The sequence below is a fragment of the Sus scrofa genome, chromosome 14 (genome assembly GCF_000003025.6).
Source record: "Sus scrofa isolate TJ Tabasco breed Duroc chromosome 14, Sscrofa11.1, whole genome shotgun sequence".
NCBI lineage: Eukaryota > Metazoa > Chordata > Mammalia > Artiodactyla > Suidae > Sus > Sus scrofa.
The window spans coordinates 76,036,225-76,062,020 of record NC_010456.5 but is presented as its reverse complement, the minus strand read 5'-3'; the positions used below and the strand labels follow the sequence as shown (position 1 = coordinate 76,062,020).

Here is a 25,796-nt window from a genome sequence, read left to right as displayed (position 1 = left end):
TGTAGCTCTGATTTGAACCCTAGCCTGGAAACCTCCATATGCTGCGGGTGTAGCCCTAAAAAGCAAAAACAAACAAACAAACAAAAAACACAAAAAAACCCCCAAATCCCAAAACAAACAAAAAGAAAAAAGCAAGGTCTTAATCACAGAGCAGTAAAATAAGAGCCGTGGTCTCACCTGTCCCAGCAGATCCCCTACCAGATCTGGCCTGTTGAGGATACTCAGCAGCAAATGAACGATGATATCGTGTATCTGGCTGAAAAAAAGAAAAAGATGAAACACTTCTTACAATGCAACTTCTCTCAAATGATAATGTGTTAGTTGGTTTACAAGAGAAAACCTTGAAGGTGGACAACAGTGTTGTTGGCTTTGTCTACCAATCTGGGGGACAGGTAGGCTGACTGCACTCATATTCTAAATAGAAAAATCTAAGCCAGAAGCCCACAGAGCCATTGCTAATTTGTAAAAACTGCAAGTTCTAAACTGATTCACTTAGCTGTACACCTGAAGCTAACATACACCTGAACCTAGCACAACACTGTAAGTCAACTATAATCCAATAAAATTTTTTTTAAATTGTGAGTTCTACAACTTTTTATATTAATACACCTTTTAAAAAATTTTTAGCAAATATAAATAATCTATGTGTTTTAATATTTCTAGGATTTCCCACTGTAGTGCAATGGGATGGGTGGTGTCTCTGGAGCACTGGGATGCAGGTTTGCTTCCTGGCCCAGCACAGTGGGTTAAGGATCTGGTGTTGCTGCAGCTTTGGTATTGCAGCTGTGGCTCAGATTCAGTCTGTGGCCTGAGAACTTCCAGATGCTGCAGGGTGGCCAAAAACAGATTTGAGCGATTTTTTTCAAGTGAAGCCCCATGTTTTCTATCAGGGATTTGTAAACTTATTTTTTGTTGAGGACTGGATAGTAAACATTTTAGGTTTTATGGTACAAACTCTCATTGCTAGTACTCAATTCTGTTGTAGTAGGAAAGCAACTTCAGACAGTACAAAATTGAATGAGCATGATGGCTCTGCTCTAAGAAAACCATTTACAGAAATAGGCAGGAAGCCAAACAGCCTATGAACTATAGTTTGCTGACCCCTATTGTAGAGAACACCAAGGAGGAGAATGCTGGTTTGGCTGTACTGGCCAAGGACTTGGGTCTTGTGCTCTTAGTAACATTGAATTACTAGCTCACCTCCCTTTTCAGGGCAACACCTTGGGAGAGAAATAGCTAATATTAGAAATTTTTGCTTTGTTTTTGTTAAAAATACCTAGAGAAAAGGAAACTTTGAAATGTTTTTATGTGTTTAGTTTTATTCCCTATGGCAGCCAAAAATTGTTTGATAGTAGAGATTCAAGCTATGGAATATAATTGTCAAACACTACTTAGCCAGTGTTGTCATGGATCAGATTATGAGAAGGCAAATTCAATAGAGGTTCTTAAACTTTCTAGGGTTCACACTGAGTAAGAATCAAATGCTTGCATTTCCCTTTTGCCTGTGTTTTTGGGGAGAATCTCCCCCTAAATCAAGCTTCCTGAGGTTTACTGGGTTGAATAGTGCCCCCTGACCCAATTTATGTCCACATGGAACCTGTAAGCATGACTTTATTTGGACATAAGATCTTTGCAGATGTAAATAAGTTAAAATGAAGTCATACTGGATTAGGGTGGATCTCAAAATTCAGTGACAGCTATCTTTATAAGAGGGAAATTTGGAGACAGATACACACAGGGAAGAAGGCCATTTGAAGATAGAGGTAGAAATTGGAATGATGCGGCTGCAAGCCATGGAGTACCAGGGATTGCTGGCAACTACCAGAAACTAGGAAGAAGTAAGGAAAGATTCTTTCCTAGAGCTTGCACAGGGAATTTGGCTCTGCCAACACCTTAATTTTGTACTTAATAGTTTCTAGAACTGAGAGAACAAATCTCTTTCTTTTTTCTTTTTTTTTTTAATTGGCTGTACCCACGGCATATGGAAGTTCCTGGGTCAGGGATTGAATCCCAGCCACTGCAGTCGGATTTTTAACCCACTGCACCACAGAGGGAATTCCAAGTTTCTATGGTTTTTAAGCTACCCAGTTTATGGTGGTGGTTTTTTTTTTGTTGTTGTTTGTTTGTTTTTAAACTCAGGGAATTTCTAGGTTCATCCATGTTGCTGCAAATGCTATTTCATTCCTTTTTCCATGTCTTGGCTATTGTATATAGTGCTGCAGTGAACATTGGGGTACATGTATCTTTTTGAGACATAGTTTTCTCTAGAGAGATGCCTGAGAGTGGGATTGCTGGATCAAATGGTAATTCTGTTTTTAGTTTTTTGAGGAATCCCCATACTGTTTTCCATAGTGGTTGCACCAATTTACATTCCCACCAACAGTGTAATAGGGTTCCCTTTACTCCACACCCTCTCTAGCATTTATTGTTTGTAGACTTTTTGATGATGGCCATTCTGGCTGGGATTAAGATGGTACCTCATAGTAGTTTTTATTTGCCTTTCTCTAATAATTAGTGATGTTGAACATCTTTTCATGTGTGTTTTGGCCACTGTTTGTCTTCTTTGGAGAATTTTCTGTTGAGATCTTCTGCCCATTTTTTGATAGGGTTGTTTGTTTTTTTGGTATTGAGCTGTAGGAGGTGTTTATATATTTTGGAGATTAATCCTTTGTTGCTTCATTTGGAAATATTTTCTCTCATTCTCTGTGTTGCTTTTTCATTTTGTTTAGGATTTCCTTTGCTGTGCAAAAACTTTTTAAGTTTAATTAGGTTCCGTTTGTTTATTTTTTATTTTATTGTCATTACTCTAGGAGGCGGATCTGATAAGTATTGCGGTGGTTTATGTCAGAGAGTGTTTGGCCTGTTTTCTCTAGGAGGTTTATAGTATCCAGTCTTATATTTAGGTATTTAATCCATTTTGAGTTTATTTTTATGTATGGTGTCAGGGAGTGTTCTAACTTCATTCTGTTATGTGTAGCTGTCTGGTTTTCCCAGCATCACTTCTTGAAGGGACTTGTCTTCTCTCCATTGTGTATTCTTGCCTCCTTTGTCATAGATTAGTTGACCATAGGTGCGTGGGGTTTAATTCTGGGCTTTCTGTCCTGTTTCACTGATCTGTATTTCTGTTTTTGTGCCAGTACCATACTGTTTTGATGACTGTACCTTTGTAGTATACTCTGAAGTCAGGGAGCCTGATTCCTCCAGCCCCATTTTTCTTTCTCAGGATGGCTTTGGCTATTCTGGGTCTTTGCTGCTTCTAAACTTTAAAATATTTTGTTCTAGTTCTGTGAAAAATGTCCTTGATAATTTGATAAGGATTGCATTGAATCTATAGATTGCCTTGGGTAGTATAGTCATTTGGACAATATTGATTCTTCCAATTCAAGAGCATGGCATAACTTTCCATCTGTTTGTGTCATCTTTGATTTCTTTCATCACGGTCTTACAGTTTTCGGAATATGTACAGGTCTTTTGTCTCTTTAGGTAGGCTTATTCCTAGGTATTCTTTTTGATGTGATGGTAAATAGGATTATTTCCCTAATTTCTCTTTCTGATCTTTCATTGTTAGTATATAGAAATGCAGTCAATTTCTGTGTATTAGTTTTGTATCCTACAACTTTACCAAATTCATTGATGAGCTCTAAGAGTTACCTGGTAGCATCTTTAGGATTTTTTAGGTATAGTATCATGTCATCTGCAAATAGTGATAGTTTTACTTCTTCCTTTCCAATGTGGATTCCATTTATTTCATTTTCTTCTCTGATTGCTGTGGCTGGGACTTCCAAAACTGTTGAATAGTAGTGGCAAAGTGGATGGCCTTGTCTTGTTCCTGATCTCAGTGGAAATTCTTTCAGCTTTTCATCATTGAGAATGACGTTAGCTGTGGGTTTGCCATATATGGCCCTTATTATGTTGAGGTAGGTTCCCTCTATGCTCGTTTTCTGAAGGGTTTTCATCAGAAATGAGTGTTGGATTTTGTCAAAGGCTTTTTCTGCATCTATTGAGAGGATCATTTTATTCTTCAGTTTGTTAATGTGGTGTTTCACACTGATTGATTTGTGGATATTGAAAATCCTTGCATTCATGGGATAAATCCCACTTGATCAATGTGTATGATCCTTTTAATGTATTGCTGAATTTGGTTTGCTAGTATGTTGTTGAGGATTTTTGCATCTATGTTCATCAGTGATACTGGCCTGTAATTTTCTTTTTGTGTGTGTGTGTGTGGTATCAGGGTGATGGTGGCTTCATAAATGAGTTTGGGAGTGTTCCTTCCTCTGCAGTTTTTTGGAATAGTTTCAGAAGGATAGGTATTAGCTCTGCTCTAAATTTTTGATAGAATTCACCTATGAAGCCACCTGGTCCTGAACCTTTGTTTGTTGGAAGGTTTTTTTTTGTTTTTTTTGTTTGTTTAGTTTTTTGCTTTTTAGGGCCACACTTGCAACATATGGAAGTTCCCAGGTTAGGGGTCGAATTGGAGCTACAGCTTCTAGCCTATGCCCAGCCACAGCAATGCAGGATCTGAGCCACTGTGTGACCTACACTGCAGCTCATGACATCACTGGATTCCCCAAGGATCGAACTTGCATCCCCCTGGATAACTAGTCGGATTTGTTTCTGCCATGCCACAGAAGGATTTAATAGATATTTCTAGAACATTTCATCCAAAAGCAGCAGGATACACATTCTTCTCAAGTGCACATGGAACATTCTCTAGGATAGATCACATTCTGGGCCACAAATCAAGCCTCGGTAAATTTAAGAAAATTCATATCACATCAAGCATCTTTTCTGACCACAACACTATACAACTGGAAATCAACAACAACAATAAAAAACTGCAAAAAAAAAAAAAACACGTGGAGACTGAACAACATGCTACTAGACAACTAATGATCACTGAAGAAATCAAAGAGGAAATTTAAAAATACCTAAAAGCAAATGACAACAAAGTTACAACAATCCATAATGTATGGGATGCAGCAAAGCAGTTCTAAGAAGGAAGTTTATAGCAATACAAGCCTACCTCAGGACACAAGAAAAATCTCAAATAAACAACCTAACTTTATACCTAAAGCAACCAGAGAGAGAACAGACAAAACCCAAAGTTAGCAGAAGGAAAGAATTCATAAAGATCAGAGAAGAAATAAATGAAATAGAAACACAGACAACAATAGAAAAACTAAAAGCTGGTTATTTTAAAAGATCAACAAAATTGATAAACTCTCCAGTGTCCTGCATTTGTACCCTCCTCACGATTTTTGATTTTGGTAGCATAATTGTGCGTGGATGATTTCCTATCTTTACTGTATACATGCCTTTACTGGTGAGCCTTGTCATTTGTGGTATTTTTGTTTCCTGTTGCAGTCTTTTCTTTTCTGCCTAGAGAAGTTCCTTTAGTATTTGTCGTAAAGCTGGTTTAGTGTTGCTGAATTCTCTTAGCTTTTGCTTATCTGTGAAGCTTTTGATTTCTCCTTCAAATCTGAATGAGAGCCTTGCTGAGTACAGTAATCTTGGTTTGAAGTTTTTTCCTTTCATCACTTTAAGTATATCATGCCACTCCCTTCTGGACTGCAGTTTCTGCTGGAAAATCTGCCAATAACCTTACCAGAATTCCCTTGTATGTTATTTGTTTCTTTTCCCTAGCTGCTTTCAGTATTTTCTCTTTGTGTTTAATTTTGGACACTTTGATTAATGTGTGTCTCAGAGCATTTCTCCCCAGGTTTATTTTATATGGTACTCGTTATGCTTTTGGGATTTGAGTGAGTGATTCCTTTCCCAAGTTAGGGAAGTTTTTGGCTATTATCTCTTCAAATATTTTCTCTTTTCTCCTTCTGGTATCCATGTAATGTGGCTGTTGGTGGTTTAACGTTGTCCAGAGTTCTCTGAGACTCTCTTCATTTCTTTTCAATATTTTTTCTCTTTTCTATTTCTCATCAGTGATTTCCACTAGTTTGTCCTCCACCTCGTTTATTCATTGTTCTGTCTCCTGTATTCTGCTTTTTTGTTCCTTCTAGTGAATTTTTTATTTTCAGTTATTGTGTTTTGCATCTCTGCTTGCTTAATCCTTAAATCTTTTCTTTGCTCCCTGTTACTTGTAATTTATCAATGTTTGCCTCCAGTTTATTTCCAAGATCTTGAATCATCTTTTTTTTTTTTTTTTTTTTTTTGTCTTTTTAGGGCTGCACCCACGGCATTATGGAGGTTCCCAGGCTAGGGGTCTAATCCAAACTGTAGCCGCTGGCCTACACCATAGCAATGCCAGATCTGAGCTACGTCTGCGACCTACACCACAGCTCATGGCAGCCTTGAATCATCTTCACTATCATTAGTCTAAAGTCTTTTTCATGGAGGTTGGTAATCTACATGTCACTTAGCTGTTTTTCTACGTTTTTTTCTCATTCCCTTATCTGAGTTATAATTCTCTGACTTTTGTATAGATTTTTGATATGTGGTCTCTTTTTTTGCAGACGGTAGGGTTGGAGCCTCTCTTGCTTCTGATGTCTGCCCCCTTGTAGCTAAAGTTGGTATGGGGGCTTGCTGCAGGCTTCCTGATGGCAAGGACTGGTGCCTTCCACTGGTAGGTGGAGCTGATTCTTACCCCTATGGTGCGTGGGGTCTTGTCTCTGACTGAGATTAGAGGAGGCTATGTGCCTGTGTGGTCATTAGGCAGCCTGTTTGCTGATGGGTGGGGCTGTGTTCCTGCCTAGTTTGTTGTTTGGCCTGGGGCTTCTTAGTCCCAAATGGCCACCTCTGGAGGAGTTCATGCTGATGATTATTCCAGAGACCTTTGCCTCCAATGTCCTTCCCCTACAGTGAGCCACAGTCATGCCTTGCTTTCCCAGGAGATCCTTCAAGAACCACAGGCGGGTCTTACCTAGATTCATATGGAGTCTCTCCTTTGCCCTGGAACCCAGTGTACATGAAAATTGGTGTGCGCCTTTCAAGAGTGGAGTCCCTGTTTCCCCTAGTCCCGTGGAGCTCCTGTACACAGGCCCTGCTGGCCCTCAATGCCCAATGCTCCAGGGGCTCCTCCTCCCAATGCCAGATCCCCAGGCATAGGAACCTGATGTGGGGCTCAGAACTCTCACTCCTGTGATTGAGCCTCTGCGATATAATCACTTTCCCGTCAGTGGGCTGCCCATTGGTGGGTATGGGGTTGCTTGTATCATTTAATTGCCCCTTCTACCATCTTGATGTGGCCTTCCCTTCTGGAGTAGGATTTTTTTTCTTTTTTTTGCTTTTTAGGGCTGCACCTGCAGCATATGGAAGTTCCCAGGCTAGGGGTTGAATAAGAGCTGCAGCTCCTGGCCTACACCAGAGCCATAGCAGTGTGAGATCTGAGCCTCGTCTGCCAGATCCCTGACCCACTGAATGAGGCCAGGGATCAAAACCCCATCCTCATGGATATTAGTTGGATTAGTTTCTGCTGTGCCACAACAGGAACGCTGTAGGATGTCTGTTTTGATAGTTGGCAGTCTGTTTTCTTGATGGTTGTTCAGCAATTGGTTGTAATGTTGCTTTTATGAGAGAAGGCAAGCTCCAGTCCTTCTACTCTGCCGTCTTAACCATCATCCTGTGGTAATTTGTTATGGCAGTCCTAGGAACCTACTATAATGCCCCATTCATTTATTACTTTAACCACTCTTCTAACAGAGGAAAGACTGTACAGTGCTTAGGATGATACAATTTAAGGGTTAGAAATTGGGGTAAGTGGCTTGCAGACACCACCATCTTGAAAACTAGTGTAGGATATGGGTTCCTGGGCCCAAGCCCTCTTGCACAAACCAAATGAGGTAGGGCTGAGCTTCTGGCCTACAATTTTGCGCAAGGTCAGTGCATAACCTCAATCTCCCAATTAGGTTTTTTCTATTATTTGTTTAAAAGGGCTGGCAAATGCACATTAAATAGTAAGGTAATGTCAGCATTTCAAACCCCAATTAACAAAAAAAAAACCCCAAATGTCTTAACTCGCCCATCCATCAGTCTACATCATAATCCTCTTTTGTGTAACTGGTATAATTCTCTAAGAACAATGTTAAAGAATGAAGTTAATGCTAACATGATATGCACTGGGGTTTAACATATTCATTCCCAGAAATATTTAAACTTTAATTGCTTAGTATTTGCAATTTATGTATAAGGCATTTTACTTTATTTTTACAAGTTAAAAGAATGAGTAGCAGAGACCAGTTAGAATTTCAACAAAATATACTTAAAACACTATTTTTATTAGAACCTTAGCTTTTGTTCTTAGAGTTGACTAAGACCCCATGTAAAGCTTTAAGGCTTCCAAAGTAGTTTTTTTTTTTTCCTTTCCCCAACTATCAAGACCATAAAGGAAGTATGTTACTCTACCAAAAATGATTGAGTTGTGTTGGGCCTGGAGAAAAAGTCAGGTAAAAGGAGCTTCTCCTGGGGCTGCTGATGGTTAGGCTCATCCACCACTGCACTTCGAGCTCGACTGGAATCGCCATGAGTTTTCTGTAGAAGATACAAAAATTACAGAAACACTTAATTCATAGTGGGAATCGTGCATATTTTATAGCAACCTTAATTAACAGGTATGGTAATTACAGGTCAAGCAGCTCTATTTCCATTATCATAAATTAGAATTCAGTTTGTACTTTTGACAAAATATAAATCAACACTAGAGCACAGATCTTGCAGAGTTATTGACCATGAGGTTTTATAAACACAAAGAAAGGCAATAAGAGACATACCATTTGCCTTTGTGGCCCCACGGTGCTCAAGTGTTCCGCTTCAGCTGTGCCAATAGGTGGCAGCAGATTATTTCGACTCAGAGGCAGTGGTGAGGGAGAGGAGAGTGAATCGACCACCACTGGGCTGCACATCCCCCAGCAAAAACCAAGATATGAAAGCATAAGTTTATAACAATATAAGAAGACTGATTAGAATCAAATAAATTAATCAGATGAGTTTAATGTCATGCACATAAAGCTTTAAGTTGCTTATGTTCTTAAGTAAAAAAATCAATGAGAGGATTTTGGAGAATTAAAATTTTAGATTTTCTTAATAGTATTTTCTTATTTTTTGTTGAAACTTTATCCTAAGCATACAGCAGAAGTTGACCCTTTCTCCTACAGAGAACTTAGAATAAAGCAATTTTCCCTATCTTATGTTGTATTTTTCTGACAGTTATTGGATTTGTAATTTCACATGTGATGGAATTCACAGTTCTGGGTCTTTTGGTTGTCCTTTTCATTAAAAACTATAACCCTCAGGTAAAGTTCCTGAACTTTTATGTCCTTCATGGGATTTTGGAGCAGTTTGCAGTATTACTTATGCTCAAGAAAGTAATTAAAACTGAATGATACTTTTGTGTCCCAGAAAAAATAAAGCAGCTTATTTTCCCACTTGGAAAAAAGCACTGTCATTAGGACAAGAGTTGATTATACATCAAGACCATTCATACCCAAATGAATGTACAGCTAGATCAGCATAATAAAATAGTGAACAGCTGAGGAGAAGCCTGGTGTCCTAACAAGGATTTTTAGTGGTTTTGGACATCTCTTCTAGTGAGTCTATTGGGATAAATTATAACAAATTAAAAAATAAAATAAATAAGTAACATGTTGGGAGAGAAGTATAGAGACAAGTACTTAATTTAGAAGCTGAATTTAAAACATAGCTGTGGCCTTATTATCTCATACATTGATCATAATATTAGAGATCAACTATCCTATGATATTTTGTAAATCAACAAATGATTAAAGGATTTTACTTTTAAAACTTGGTTTGGCATTTTTTTTTTTTTTGCACAGTGAAGCTCAGAGTGACTAGTGAATGAAAGGTGAGAAAAGGAAAGAGAACATGTTTAGGGTTATTTCCTAAGAGGTGTCAGTTTTTTTCCTAGTATATAAGCAACTAGTTTGAGGTTTATAAAGTTTTTATTTTTGGTGGAATAAGTAGATCCTTTTTTTTTTTGGTCTTTTTTGGTCTTTTTTGCCTTTTTTCTAGGGCCGCTCCCGAGGCAGATGGAGGTTCCCAGGCTAGGGGTCTAATCGAAGCTGTAGCTGCCAGCCTACACCACAGCTCATGGCAACACCAGATCCTTAACCCACTGAGCAAGGCCAGGGATTGAACCCACAACCTCATGGTTCCTAGTCAGATTCGTTAACCACTGAGCCATAATGGGAACTCCGGAATAAGGAGATCCTAATGGTACAAATATTAAATGAGAATTAACTCTTATTTTGGGAAGAATTTCACTGAGTATGTTCTCACTAAGGAAAATGTTTTAATAAAATACGTGTATTATTTATTCCTTTGGTGAGTGCCACAAAAGTATTCTAGCCAGTGTTTTATTTGTAGAAATAAACTCTTCAGCTAAATAAATAGGAAGATTCAGTATATTTATATTTAATTCAGATTTAACTCCATTTATTCTGTATCAGATTTAAACCAGTGTGCAGTCCATTATAAGAATATGTAACGGTTACTTTCTAGGCATATATTTCAGTCTTATATTTAAATTCATTCTCTATGTAAAATTCTTTTTTAGTTTTACCATAGTTTCCAGAAACTCTGCTTTTGAAACCTACACTCGGGATCCTCTGAGTATTTCTTCCACGGGTCGTGGTGTTCCAGCGCATGAGTGGCTTGTGCTGATGGGATGAAGGGTACGTGGTGGGGGATTGCGTCTCCTGGCGGACTGCACTGTGTATGACAGAAATGATGTACTAAGCTCCAGGGCTCGATTTGGCCAATTTCGAGTTGAAAGGATGTTACTGGACCCAGGCCTCATAAGTAGCTTGTCATCAAGATCTCTAGTGGCCAAATATCAGAAACCCACAATGAAATCAAGATTTCTCTGTATGGGGAGACAGAACTCACAGGGTAAAAAGCCTTAGACTATAAAATACATTTAAGGCAAAAAAAATAAAACAATCATAAATAACCTAGTTTCTTAAAGTTATACAATCTAGCTTAGGTATGAGAATGTGTTCTTAAAAGAAGGACATCATTTCAATTATACACATAACTTACTAGAATGGGGATTTGGGAAAGCAAGTTCCTTATTCATCTGCCATCACAGTCACTTCTTCAGTTACTGGTAAAGGCTAACCTGTAGGGTACTTCAAAGTGCTTCCCAAAGTTTACCTCAGGGACTGTGATTCCTGCCATGTTTGAGGCATTCTTTTGTGTTGAAGGAATGTCATCAGAAAGACTAGTTGAAAGGCAAATATTGCTGCTTAGTAGTGGTGTGGCACCAGTGTGGCTCTTAACTGCAGAGATGAAAATGATGAGATAATTGGAGCTTACAGGGGGAAGGGGGTTCTTGGAAAGCTGGGAACAGCAAAGGGTCCAGAGCCTTGTGCAGTCCAGGACAGTAGATCCCCAACTGCATAAACAACTGTGAGATACAACACTTTTTATAAGTGTTCTGATAAAATAACATGCCCAACAGTTCAGTAGCTTAAACTCTGCCCTACAGATTCAGGGCTTTTGCTTTTGTTTTTTAGCAGATGAGAGAATGATTACATTGTAAGGCACCTAAGAGACAGTGTTTTACACCATGAAATGGAAGGAAAGTGAAAGAATTGCTCTGCCACGTATTCTTGGCTTTCACATGTTCGTCAATCTTTCAGGCCATTTTGGTGTCCCCTAGTGTGAAATATGCCTCAGTGTAATTTGAAGACCTTGTATATTTGGAGACCTTTGAAGGGAAAATGCCCATTACAGAATAGAACTAAACTTTGAGCATTACTCATAAGAGATCTTTATGGTCTTCCTGCCTCCTTAGCCATTCATTTAAGCCTTTTCTTTACACACCTTAGCCGCTTTCTAATTACAGGGGTTTAGGTCATAGCTGCTCTTTGTTCATCTTTATTTTTTCTCTGGACTTATCATTCATAACTGGATCGATCATCTCCTCCTTCCAGATCAGCCGTCAAATCTGACCTCCTCCTTATTTCCTACCAGATGCCCTATCATTGGAAACTCAACCCACCCCAGGCTCATCCCCTCACCAAACAAGCTTGAAACCTCAGTGTTGACTTTGATTCTTCTATTTTTAATAGAATTTGATTTATTTTATAATATCTTCTAGGTTATTTCATTCCTTTTTTAATTCTTTGCTACAACTTGAGTATAGACCCCTATAGCCTGAACTCCTGCATTAGACTCTTTTCCTTCAGTTCCTCCTGCTTCAGTCCAAACTGCTCTACTGCTTGAAATCTACTTTAAAATTCCTGATTTAAATATGTATGCTTCCCAACCAAACTCATACATCGCTGGTGGCAATGTAAAATGGTATAATTGCTTTGGAAAATTGTACAGAAAATCAAATATACATGTAACCTATCCTATAACACTTTCTCTTCTACATATTGAAGAAGAAAAATGAGACCAGAGGTCGTCAAAAAAGACTTATATAAAAATATTTATAGTGCCTTTATATATAACAGCCCCAACTTAGAAAGAGCCCAAGTATTCATTCACAGAAGAAGGGATAAATTGTGGTATATTACAATAGAATACTAGTTGGCAGTTAAAGAGGTCACATCAACAACATGAATGGATCTCAAAGCCACAGCATTCAAAACCCTCCACAGTCTGGTTCTAACAGTGATTAATTTCATAGTCTCTTCTTTGCCACTAGTCACACTATGGTCTATTTTAGTTCTAGAAGATTGTCAGTGGTCTTTGGTCAGAACATTAAAGCTCTGACCTACTGCCTCCTATCCTACAGAAAAAGTCAGCTTTCTTTTCTAAATATTTGAATTCTCTTATCTCCAAACCTTTTCTCACACCATTTCTCCTACCTGGAATAGCTGTGCTGGTCTTCTCTACTTATCCAAACTTCCATCTTTCAAGGACAGGTTCACAATCTACACTTACCCACCAGAATACTTCCCTTCTTTGGGAATGCCATAGTGCTCACACTGAGTACACACACTTGGCACTCAGTCACAGGAATGCCTCTTTTCACCTGTACATATTGTCTATCTCCAATTATTTTATCATCTCCTTGAAGGTGGAGACCACTTTCCTTATATGTTTTTACTCCTCAGATGTCTCTGGTTGCATGCTGATTGACTGCTTTTTATTTCTCAGTGATCTACTAAAACATTACAGTCTATTAAGATTTTATACTTCTCCAAAAGACAAAAAAAAAAAAAAAAAAAAAGGAGTTCCCGTCGTGGCACAGTGGAAGCGAATCCAACTAGGAGCCATGAGGATGCAGGTTTGATCCCTGGCCTCACTCAGTGGGTTAAGGATCTGGCATTGCTGTGAGCTGTGGTTTAGGTTGCAAATGAGGCTCAGATCTGGTGTGGCTGTGGCTGTGGTATAGGCTGGCAGCTACAGCTCCGATTAGACCCCTAGCCTGGGAACCTCCATGTGCCGCAGGTGCAGCTCTAAAAAGACAAAAGACAAAAAAAAAAAAAAAAAAAAAAAAAAAGATTTTATACTTCTTACAGGAGCTTGTCCATTAGGGAGAGATTTCTTGGCTGTAGAGGCATCCCATGAACCAAGAGACCATTCACATTTGGCGGGTGACCACTTGCTGCCTGACAGAGACTCATCTATGTATCAAAAGAAAATGTTACTCATTATTGATTGGTTGGTGAATATAACCTTTTTCATTTCCCAACTTTGCCAAAAGTTAGTATTTCCAAATTAGGTCATTTATACATTTTTCTCCTTTGCCTTAACTTTTGTAATATCTTGGCCAGTAACCCTGCTGGGGCTCCAAGTTCACTGTCAAGATAATAAGATCAGAGCACTTTCCTCTTCATTTCTAAATGACAGCAGATTGGGAAACACCAGTCAACTCAGATGAAAGCAATTAACAGCTACTCTCATGGGGAGAGAGGACTTATTATTATTTATATTAGAAAACATAAAATATGGGACAAAAATGGAAAAAAAAAAACAGGAGTAAATTCTGTTGTCTTGTACCATCACATAATGCTGTGCTCCACACAAACTAGTGTTTTCTCCTTCACTACCCCTGAAACAGCCAGCTCCCTATGATAACCTAAATTCTGAAGACTGTATTACAAGGAGTAAATCCTATTTGTGCTGATGTTAGCAGGATTTAATCTTACATGGACTGCCACTGACATCTTGGTGTCCTGTTTATTTTCTCTCTCAGGTAATTAGTCTAGTGCCCTTTCTGGCCAGCTCCTCTGCTAGTGTATGTATTTCCATCTTACTTTCAAGAATGTTTGGATTAATGCTTCTCCTTCCTTTGGTCATTAACAACCAGAACCATGTAAGTTAACTTTTCAGGGCTTAGGCTACCTAAACCATAATCAGGACATTATACCATGTAGAAGTATTTTATTACCATCCAAGGAATATTATTTTATCTGGTTCATCCTCCAATGTCCTAGCTGAGTTTATTTTTATTTTTTTAATTGAAGTATAGTTGATGTACAGTATTATGTAAACTATAGGTGTGTACAATATACTAATTTACAAGCTGAGTTTATTTTTAAATAACCTTTTGTACACACAATAACTGGCCAGTATACCAAGAAAGCAAATACTAGATGTACTAAGCCTGGGGTTGATGAGCATGGCCTAAGGATTAGAATCTTTTTTCTTTCTTTTTATCGCTTCCCTGTTTCCACACTTTTTGTTGCTACTAGTAACATCCAGAAGCTCTCCTGTAAGGACAGGACTAAAAAAATTATTACATAGGGATGAGAGCAAGGCTCATCAGCATTCTGCAGGAAATGACCATCTCAACATTTTCAAATTTTAAAAATTAAGCAAAACCCAGATAGGCTGAGACAAGAACAAAAAGAAGTCAAAAAGTAGAGGAAGAAATGTTAAGGCCATAGAAAATCTGAGATTGGTCCCTTTTTTTCATCATATTCTTCATTCTATGCAAAGCAGACTTGAACTGACCATATAGTTATATCTAGATTGAACAGCTTTTAGATACCTTTTCAGAAGAGCTGACTGAGAATTACTTGTCAACACTAATTTGCTTTTAATTTTTTAAACTGAAATTAAACTTATCTCTGCAAAAAAAAAAATCACTGGATTACTGTGTAAACACTTTACTGGGGAGGAAGAAAGATAAGGCACATAACTGAGCAAACTTTCACTGGCAGTAGCAGTCCTAGGTTCTCCAGTATGTTACCCTGCAGGACTTACCGGATTTGAGGTGATGGACAGCACCTTAGACTGTGGCACTCGAGGTAAGACCAAAGGTTGTGGTTCACTCAGCACAAAGGGGCTTTCTGAAGCTGGTCTGGTAATTGCAGTGTTACTCTCATCATCTGAGCAAAGCAATAGAATCTATTATCCATGGTTATCTTCAGATCTACATCAACAGTACTGTGAAAAAGTTGCCCCTGAAAATTCATATTCTCTCACTCACCTTTGGAGCCCAGTTTCATACCAACTGCATAGTCCAAAAAAAAAAAACCCCTTCAAACCATTTTAAAGTGGTTTCCCAGGATGGTGATACTGGTGATGGCAGAAGGAAAAGCAAAGATTTCTAGAGCAGAGCTGTCCAACAGAACATTTGGAGTTTGAAGGAAATGTTCTACATGTGCACTGTCCAATATTGTGCCCTCTAGCCACATGTGGCTATAGGGCATTTAAAATATGGCTGCTGTTCATCAAAAAAGTCTATAAACAATAAATACTGGAGAGGGTGTGGAGAAAAGGGAACCTTCCTACACTTTTGGTGGGAATGTAAACTGGTGCAACCATTATGGAGAATACTGTGGAGGTTCCTTAAAAACTAAATATGGAACTACCATGTGATCCAGCAACCCCACTTGTGGGGACCAATCTGGGGAACAATTTGAAAAGATACATGCATCCCACTGTTCAATGCAGCACTATTATAATAGCCAAGACATGGAAGTAACCTAAATGTCCATCAACAGAGAAATGGATAAAGAAGATGTGGATTATAAAAAAGTTTGAAATAATGCCATTTACATCAACATGGATGGACAGAGATTATCATTAAGTGAAGCAGGTCAGACAGAAAAGACATACCATATGATATCACTTACATGTGGAATCTTAAAAAAGATATAAAAGAACTTATTTATGAAACAGGAATAGATTTTGAAATCAAATTATGATTACCATAGGGGAGATCATAGTGGAGAGGGATAACTTAGGGTGAGTTTAACACATACAACTGTATATAAAATAGGTGATTAACAAGGACCTACTGTATAGCACAGGGAAATCTACTAAATAGTGTGTAATAACCTACCTCTATGGGAAAAAACAATGAGTATATGTATAACTGATTCACTTTGCTGTACACCTGGAACTAATACAACATTGTAAGTCAACTACTCCTCAACAAAATTTTTTAAACAATAAATTTTCTTAAACAATTTAAAAATCTAACACTAACCCTAACTCTGACTGGATGGTGGGTTGAGTGTGATTGAGGACAGAACTAAAAATCTTACCTATTAATTAAAATTTAAATAGCCACACATAACTAGTGAAACCTCATGCTCATTACTGCTGCTTGTTTTTGAAAGTAAAGATGTAACAGGAGTTCCCGTTGTGGCTCAGCGGAAATTAATCTGACCAGTATCCATAAGGATGTAGGTTCAATCCCTGGCCTTACTCAGTGGGTTAAGGATCCAGCGTTGCCATGAGCTGTGGTGTAGGTTGCAGACACAGCTTGGATCCCACATTGCTATGGCTGTGATGTAGGCTGGCAGCTACAGCTCTGATTCAGCCCTTAACCTGGGAACCTCCCTATGCTGCAGGTACGGCCCTAAAAAGACAAAAAAAAAAAAAAAAAAAAAAAAAAAAAATGTTAACAGTTTGTTTACCCTCATTGCTATATATTACTCCATTGTATGAATATATCACATTCTGCTATTGACAAACATTTGGATTGTTTCCAGTTTATATTTTCCAGCATATAGTGCTATTATGGACATTCTCATATCTGTCTTTGGGGAACATGTATACTTAGTATATAGGAGGGTACACAGACACACCCACTAATATACATTTTGTTTATGGCTCTTTTCAAGGGCCGAGTTCAGTAGATGCAACAGAGACTGGATGGATGGTGAAGATGCACATATTTACCAACTGGCCTTTTATATACAAAGTTTGCTGACCCCTATTTTAGGACATTTCAATCAACCCACTAAACCAGCCAGAGATCCTCCACCTCTATTATAAGATCATTGTCTTTTTTAACGAATTCCTAGTCAGATTCGTTAACCACTGAGCCACGATGGGAAATCCAAGATCATTGTCTTTTTAAAGACTTTGTCTCAAAATCACAATTGTTAATACAATGAAGTAACCTAAATTTAATTTGCACAGAAAAATAAAAGATAATGATTCACAGCCTAATGTTGGTAAATTGTGAAAGGTGAGATGAAAATTTTCTCTGATACTTCAGTGGTTGATACTGAACATTAAAGGAATTCCTGTATTACCAGGGTTTATTATTATTATAGTTTGGATATGCCTCTGGATTTTATCATCTCTCCTATATCTCTAAAACTTAACCTCATATAATGTAAAGTAGTTTTTTTTAAAAAAGGTGTTAGACCTACTGTTCTCTAATACCACCTTTAAAAGGGAACTTAACATGCATACAACGGAATGGCTTTTTTAAAAAGCCCACAGGGGAGTTCCCATTGTAGCTCAGGAGTCACGAACCCAACTAGTATGCATGAAGATGTGGATTTGATCCCTGGCCTTGCTCAGTGGGTTAACCATCCTGTATTGCCATGAGCCATGGTGTAGGTCACAGACACAGCTCAGATCCTGTGTTGCTGTGATATATGCTGCAGGTGGGGCCCTAAAAACAAACAAACAAACAAACAAAAAGACCCCACAGAGACAGTATTGAGTGTGGCAAACATGTATAGCAATTGGAACTATCATACAGTACTGGAAAGAGTCAATAGGTGCATCCACTTTGGAAAAAATTTTGGCGGAATCTGAAGCTGGCACAGCATATCCTATGACCTAGCAGTGCGCCTCTTATGTACCCAGTACATATGTTCACCAAGAGATATATACAAGAATGTTTATAATGTTTATAATAGCACTATAAGCAGGCAGACATAAACTGGGAAACTACCTCAAATGTCCAGCAACAGTAGAATGTGATATATTAATACAGTAAACTACTATATAAGAATAAAGATGAACTATTGTTACAAGAAAACAGTTGAATCTAACAAACATAATGTGTTTAAATGCAAATGCAGAAGTACACATACTATATGAATCCATTCCTATAAAGTTTTTAAAAGGGAAAACTTATCTGTGGTGCTGTAATTCAAGATAGGGTTATTCTTAGTGCAGGGAGGAGTTTAGTAACGTGAAATGAGCTTCAGAAGTGTTGGTAATGTTCTGTCCTTGATCTGGGCACTGGTCATACAAGTGGATTCAGTTTTTAAAAATTAAGCTTACTTGATACTTATTTTACACTTTTCTATATAGATATACTTCTAACAAGTTTTAAAAAAAACCATTTTCTGGACTTCTGCTTCCAACTAAGATGGAATAACAGATCTGGCTTTACGCTTCTAAAAACAATCAATAAATCCATGGCTTTTGAGACACTGGGCATCAGATAATCAAAGGTAGTGAACTGTGAGATAGTAAACAAATGAAGCTAGCCCTGCACCTGCCTTGAAAGAGTTTCTAAGACATGAAAAAAAGAGGAAGGACAAAGGCAGAGCCTGGTGGGCTTCATGATTTGAGAGTCCAGAGACAGCCAGATAGCTGGGGTTCATAGGACAGAGTACCAGACAGGAGAAAAATGCTCAGAAAGAGAACCCAAGAAATCTGCAGAATATGAGGTGTCCCTTGAGTACTAAAAAAAGTATTGATCAGTGCATGCATGAGAAAAACCACTTGAGGCTAGGAAAGAGAACCAACTGAAAGAATTAGAGGAAACGGTGCCTGCTGCTCAGACAGAACCAGGAACAATGCCTCCTCCTACCAGCCATACTAGAAAAACTCATAATTAATGGGGCACTGGACAGAGTACTCAGGACAATCTTGCCTTGGTATCTGGGGAATATTTAGCTCTAGACTGAGCATTGCTCCAGCCCTGCCTGTACCAAATCATAAAAGCAGTACCAGAAAGGATCAAGTTTTGGTTTTTTTTTTTTCAAATAACTGCATCCTAAGAAAAGACCAAGAAGATACATACAAATGGAAAAAAAAATCAACTCCCAGTAAGATAAAAATTTACAATGTCTGGTACCCTAAGAATACCATGCAGGAAGAGCAGAAAGAGAAATTAGGGAAGCAATCCCGTTTACCACTGCATCCAAAAGAATAATACCTAGGAGTAAACCTACCTAAAGAGACAAAAGACGTGTACTCTGAAAACTATAAGACACTGATGAGAGAAATCAAAGATGACACAAATAGATGGAAAGACATACCATGCTCGTGGATTGGAAGAGTTAATATTATCAAAATGACTATACTACCTAAGGCAATATACAGACTCAATGCAATCCCTATCAAATTACCAAGGACATTTTTCACAGAACTTGAACAAAATATTTTAAAATTTGTTTTGAAGCACAAAAGACCCAGAATAGCCAAAGATACCCTGAAAAAGAAAAATGGAGCTGGAGGAATCAGGCTCCTGGACTTCACACTGTACTACAAAGTAACAATCATCAAAACCATATGGTACTGGCACAAAGACAGAAATATAGATCAGTGGAACAGGATAAAAAGCCCAGAATTCAACCCACGCACCTACAGCCAACTAATCTATGACAAAGGAGGCAAGAATATATACAATGGAGAAAGGACAGTCCATTCAATAAGTGGTGCTGGGAAAACTGGACAGCCGTATGTCAAAGAATGAAATTAGAACACTCCCTGACACCATACACAAAAATAAACTCAAAATGGATTAAAGACCTAGATATAAGACCAGACACTATAAACCTCTTAGAGGAGGAGTTCCCGTTGTGGCTCAGTGATTAACAAATCCGACTAGGGAGTTCCCGTCGTGGCACAGTGGTTTACGAATCTGACTAGGAACCATGAGGTTGCGGGTTCGGTCCCTGCCCTTTGCTAAGTGGGTTAACGATCCGGCGTTGCCGTGAGCTATGGTGTAGGTTGCAGACGCGGCTGGGATCCCGCGTTGCTGTGGCTCTGGCGTGGGCCGGTGGCTGCAGCTCCAATTCGACCCCTAGCCTGGGAACCTCCATATGCCATGGGAGCGGCCCAAAGAAATAGCAAAAAGACAAAAACAAAAAACAAAAGAAACAAATCTGACTAGGAACAGTGAGGTTTCGGGTTTGATTCCTGGCCTTGCTCGGGGGTTAAGGATCTGGTGTTGCTGTGAGCTGTGGTGTAGGTTGCAGACGCAGCTTGGATCCCGAGTTGATGTGGCTCTGGTGTAGGCCGGTGGCTACAGCTTAGATTAGACGCCTAGCCTGGGAACCTCCATATACTGTGGAAGTGGCCCTAGAAATGGCAAAAAGACAAAACAAACAAACAAACTCTTAGAGGAAAACATAGGCCAAACACTCTGACATAAATGACAGCAACATCTCAGATCCACCTATCAGAGTATTGACAATAAAAACAAAAATAAACAAATGGAACCTAATCAAACTTAAAAATTTCTTCGCAGCAAAGGAAACCCTAAACAAAACAAAAAGACAACCCACAGAATGGGAGAAAATCTTTGCAAATGAATCAACTGACAAAAGGATTAATCTCCAAAATTTATAAACACCTTCTGCAGCTCAATACCAAAAAAACAAACAACCCCATCAAAAAATGGGCAGAAGATCTAAAGAGACAGTTCTCCAAAGAAGACATGCAGATGGCCAAAAAACACATGAAAAGATGTTCAACATCACTCATTATCAGAGAAATGCAAATCAAAACCATGATGAGGTACCACCTTACACCAGCCAGAATGGCCATCATCAAAAAGTCTACAAACAATAAGTGCTGAGAGGGGTGTGGAGAAAAAGGAACCCTATTACACTGTTGGTGGGGTTGTAAATTGGTGCAACCACTGTGGAAAACAGTATGGAGATTCCTCAGAAAACTAAAAATAGAACTACCATTTGACCTAGCAATCCCACTCCTGGGCATCTATCCAGAGAAAACCATGACTCGCAAAGACACATGTACTCCAATGTTCACTGCAGCACTATTTTCAATAGCCAAGTCATGGAAACAACCTAAATGTCCATGGACAGAGGAGTGGATCGAGAAGATGTGGTTCATATACACAATGGAATATTACTCAGCCATTAAAATGAATGAAATACCAGCATTTTTAGCAACATGGATGGACCGAGAAATTATCATGCTAAGTGAAGTCAGCCATACAATGAGACACCAACTTCAAATGCTTTCAGTGACAGGTGGAAACTGAAAAAAGGACAGATTGAACTTCTTTGCAGAACAGATACTGACTCACAGACATTCAAAAACTTATGGTTTCCAGAGGAGAAAGTCTGGGGTGTAGGGAGATGTGTTTGGGCTGTGGGATGGAAATACTGTGAAATTGGATTGTGATGATCACTACACAACTACAGATGTGAAAAAAAATGAGTTTTAAGTGCAATGTGATTTTCAATTGAAAAAATAAAGTGTCAAAAAAAAAAAAAACCCAAAGGAAAAAAAAGAATACCATGAAGGAAAATCAAACTCATAATTAGGAGAATATCAATCATTGAAACCAACCCAGAATTCACACAAATGTTTGAGTTATCCCACTTTTTCAAAAAGTGAGAGACATGGAAGATTGAAAATTCACTCTAGTCATGCTTCATAGAAAACAGTGAGTAGAAAAATACACTGGGTGAACTTAACAGTAGATTCAACATTGTAAAAGAAAAGATAATGAACTTGAAGACAATAGGAACTATCCAAAATGAAATACACAGAGAAAAAAAATTTAAGGAATCACTTATCACTTATTTGAGGGGTCAGTGAGCAAATGGACTAATATATGAGTAAATGGGGTCCTGAGGGATGGTGGGGGCAAGAAAAAAATAGCTGAAGAAATAATGGCTGAAAACTTTCCAAATAATGAAGACAGTAAACCCACAGATCCAAAAAACACTCCATGCAGAAGTAACAAGAAGAAAATTACATCAAGGCACATCATAATTAACTTATTCAAAACCAGTGATGCAGAGAAAAACCTTAAAAGCAGCCAAATAAAAGTTAAAAAATTCATGAATGCAGGAACAAAGAAAAGGATCAGATCATATTTCTTGTCTGAAACACTGCAAGTAAGAGGAGACAGTGGACAACATCTTTAAAATACCAAAAGAGGGAGTTCCTGTTGTGGCTCAGCAGAAACCAATCTGACTAGTATCCATGAGGATGCTGGTTCGATCCCTGGCCTCATTCAGTGGGTTAAGGACCTGCCTTTGCCATGAGCTGTGGTATAGGTCTCAGATGCAGCTCAGATCTGGTGTGGCTGTGGCGTAGCCTAGCAGCTACAGCTCCACTTCAATCCCTAGTCTGGGAACCTCCATATGCTGCGAGTGCAGCCCTAAAAAGACCAAAAAAAAGTAAAAAAATAATAAAATACCAAGAGAAAAAGTGTCTACCCAAAATTCAATACATCACACAAGTATCTTGCAAAAATGAAAGCAAAATAAGGAAATTTTCATATCTTGAAAGAATTTCTCACAGATCCACATACAAGAAATTTTAGAGGGCATCCTTAAGGTTGGAAAAGGTTTTTTTCTAATTTTAATAAGATAAAATTCATATAACATAAAATTCACTGTTTTTAACCATTTTACAGTATACAATTAAGTGGTTTTTAGTATTTTCACAATGTGTCACCACCACCATTATCTAATTTCAGAAATTTTCCATCACTCCAAAAAGAAACCCTATGCCTCCCAGTGCACCTCTCTCTCCATTCCCTGCCAACCATTAAACTACTTTCTGCCTGTTCTGGACATTTCATCTTAGTGGAATCATACAATTATGACCATTTGTGTCTGGCTTCTTTCACTTAACATTTTCAAGGTTCATCCATGTTTTAAGATGCTTCATTACTCAATTCCTTTGTATGTATGAATACTCCATTGCACAGTGTATTAGTTGTGCATAATACTCAGGCTGGATGGCTTAAACAACACATAAAATAACCACAGACTGGATGGCTTAAAGAACAAAAATTTATTTTCTCACAGTTCTGGAGGCTAGAAGTCCAGATCAAGGTGCTGTCAGGGTAGTTTATAGTGTGACCTCTCTTCCTGGCTCCTAGGCAGCTGCCTTTTCGCTCTGTCCTTGCATTACCTCTTCTCTTTGCATGCACAGAAAGAGAGAGAGTTCTGATGTCTCTTCCTCTTCTTAAAAAGATACTAATCCTATAGGATTAGGGTCCCACCCTTCTGACTTCTCTTAATTACCTCCTTAAAGGCCCTATCTTCAAACACAATCATATTGGGGGTTAGGGTTTCAACATATTGATTTTGAGGGGCACATAATTTAGTCAATAACATATGGATATACCACATTTTATTTATTCATTCATCGGCTGATAGATGTTTGGATTGGTTCCACTTTTTGGCTATTATGAGTAATGCTGCCATGAACACTGTGCAGTCCTTTTTTTTTGTGGATATATTTTCATTTCTCTTGGTTATATACCCTTGAGTGGAATTGCTGGGTCATTAATTTTATGTTTAACTTTTTGAGGAACTGCCAGACTTTTTCTACAGTGGCTGTACCACTTTATATTCCCACCAGCAACGTATTATCCTTTTAAAATATATATATAACCATCCTAGTGGGTATGAAGTGGTATCTTATTGCGGTTTTGATTTTGATTTGATTTTCTTAATGAATAATGATGTTGAACATCTTTTCATGTGCTTATTGGCTATTTGTATATCATCTTTGGAGAAATGTCTCTTTGAGTTGTTTGCCTGGTTTTTAAATTGGGTTGTTTTTTTCTTTTGTTTTTGAGTTGTATTCTTCATATATTGTGGATACTAGGTTCTTGTCAGGTGTCTGCTTTACATATATTTTCTCCTATTCCATAGGCTGTCTTTTCACTTTCTCAATAATGTCCTTTGATACACCCTGAAGTTTTTTATTTTGATGAAGTCATTTATCTATTTTTTGTTGTCGTTGTTTATGGTCTTTGTGTCATATCTAAGAATCCACTGCAAAATCCAAGCTCATGGAATTCCCATTGTGACTTAGCAAGTGAAGAACCTGACATAGTCTCTGAGGATGCGGGTTGGATCCCTGGCCTTGCAGTGGGTTAAGGATCCAGCATTGCTGCAAGCTGCAGCATAGGTTGCAAATGTGACTCAGATCTAGTGTTTCTGTGGCTTTAGTGTAGGCCTCAGCTGCAGCTCTGATTTGACCTGTAGCCTGGGAACTTCCATGTGCTGCAGGTATGCTTTAAAAAGAAAAAAAAAAAATCCAAACTTATGAAGATTTACTCCAATGTTTCTTCTAAGAGTTTTATAGTTTTAGTTCTTAATGTGTGCCTTTGATCCATTTTGAGTTGATATTTTGCATATGATGTGAAGTAAGGGTTCAGCTTCATTCTTTTCCATGTGGCTATTCTGTTGTCCCAGCACTATTTTTGGTTTTATATTAATTTTTTTGAATGACATATAGTTGATTTAAAATACTCTGTAAGTTTCAGGTATACAACATATTGATTCACAGTTTTAAAAGGTTATACTCCATTTATAGTTATTATAAAATACTGGCTATATTCCCTGCCAGCACCATTTCTTAAAGAAACTATTCTTTCTGCATAGAATGGTCTTGGCATCTTTGTTGAAAATCCATTGGTCATAAATGTGTGGGTTTATTTCTGGACTTGTGATTCTATTCCATTGGTCAATATGTATTCTTGTAGCAGTAATACACTGTTTTGATTACTGTAGGTTTGTATTATGTTTTAAAACCAGAAAGTATGAACCCTCCAAACTTGTTCTTTTTCAGTTTTGCTTGATATTCAGAATACCTTGCATTTCTGTATGCATTTCAAGGTCAGCTTGTCCATTCCTACAAGAAAAGCATTTGGAATTTTGTCAAGATTGCACTTAACCGGTAGATGTATTTAGGGAGTATCACCATCTTAACAATATTAGGTCATCCATTTCTTTAGGCCTTCTCTGTTTTCTTTCAGTAATGTTTTGTAGTGTGTGGTGTATAAGTCTTATACTGTCTTGGTTTATTTTACTCCTAAGCATTTTATTCTTTTTGATACTATTCCGAATGGATTATTTTCTTCATTTCATTTTTGATTGTTCATTAATAGAAGATGGAAGAATTTTGAGAAGCATGGTAGACGTAAATTACCTTGAACAAACTTAGGAGGAATCTGGATTTGGAGAATGTTGTAGTGGAGAGTTCATAAGGAAAAGAGAAACATGTTATTCGAAACTGGAATAAGGGAGATGCTTGTTATTTTGTGTACAAATAGCTTAGTGAAATGGTTTTCTGTGGTCATGTGGAAAGGAGGACTTTTTTTTCAAACTTTTTTTAAAATTATAGTTGATTTACAATATTGTGCCAATTTCTACTATAGCAGAGTGATTCAGTTATACATTTATATGCATTTTTTAAAAACTTTTTGGGCACGCCTGCAACATATTAAGTTCCTGGGCCAGAGAATGAATCAAAGCCACAACTGTGACCAACGCCACAGCTGCAGCAACGCCTGATCCTTTAACCCTCTGTGTTGGGCTCGGGATTGAACCTGCGCCTCTGCAGTGCCCAATCTGCTGCAGTCGGATTCTTAACACACTGCACCACAAAATACATTCTTTTTGTATTTTATTTCATCATGATCTATCCTAAGA

The 25,796-nt window shown here is 38.1% G+C and overlaps 1 protein-coding gene across 3 annotated transcripts in view; it reads right to left on the bottom strand.

Annotated features, from left to right (window-relative positions):
- The window catches only part of FAM149B1 (family with sequence similarity 149 member B1), a 73,166-nt gene that overhangs the window by 3,802 nt on the left and 43,568 nt on the right, over positions 1–25,796 (bottom strand). For 2 of the 3 annotated variants that reach the window (XM_021074321.1, XM_021074322.1), the window contains 6 exons: positions 15,136–15,260; positions 13,444–13,550; positions 10,566–10,790; positions 8,724–8,847; positions 8,359–8,484; positions 178–256 (listed from right to left, as the gene is read on the bottom strand). In XM_021074321.1, coding sequence (XP_020929980.1) covers positions 178–256; positions 8,359–8,484; positions 8,724–8,847; positions 10,566–10,790; positions 13,444–13,550; positions 15,136–15,260 — 786 coding nt within the window. The remainder of the gene's footprint in view (positions 1–177; positions 257–8,358; positions 8,485–8,723; positions 8,848–10,565; positions 10,791–13,443; positions 13,551–15,135; positions 15,261–25,796) is intronic. The other variant, XM_013983338.2, reaches the window with a different exon arrangement.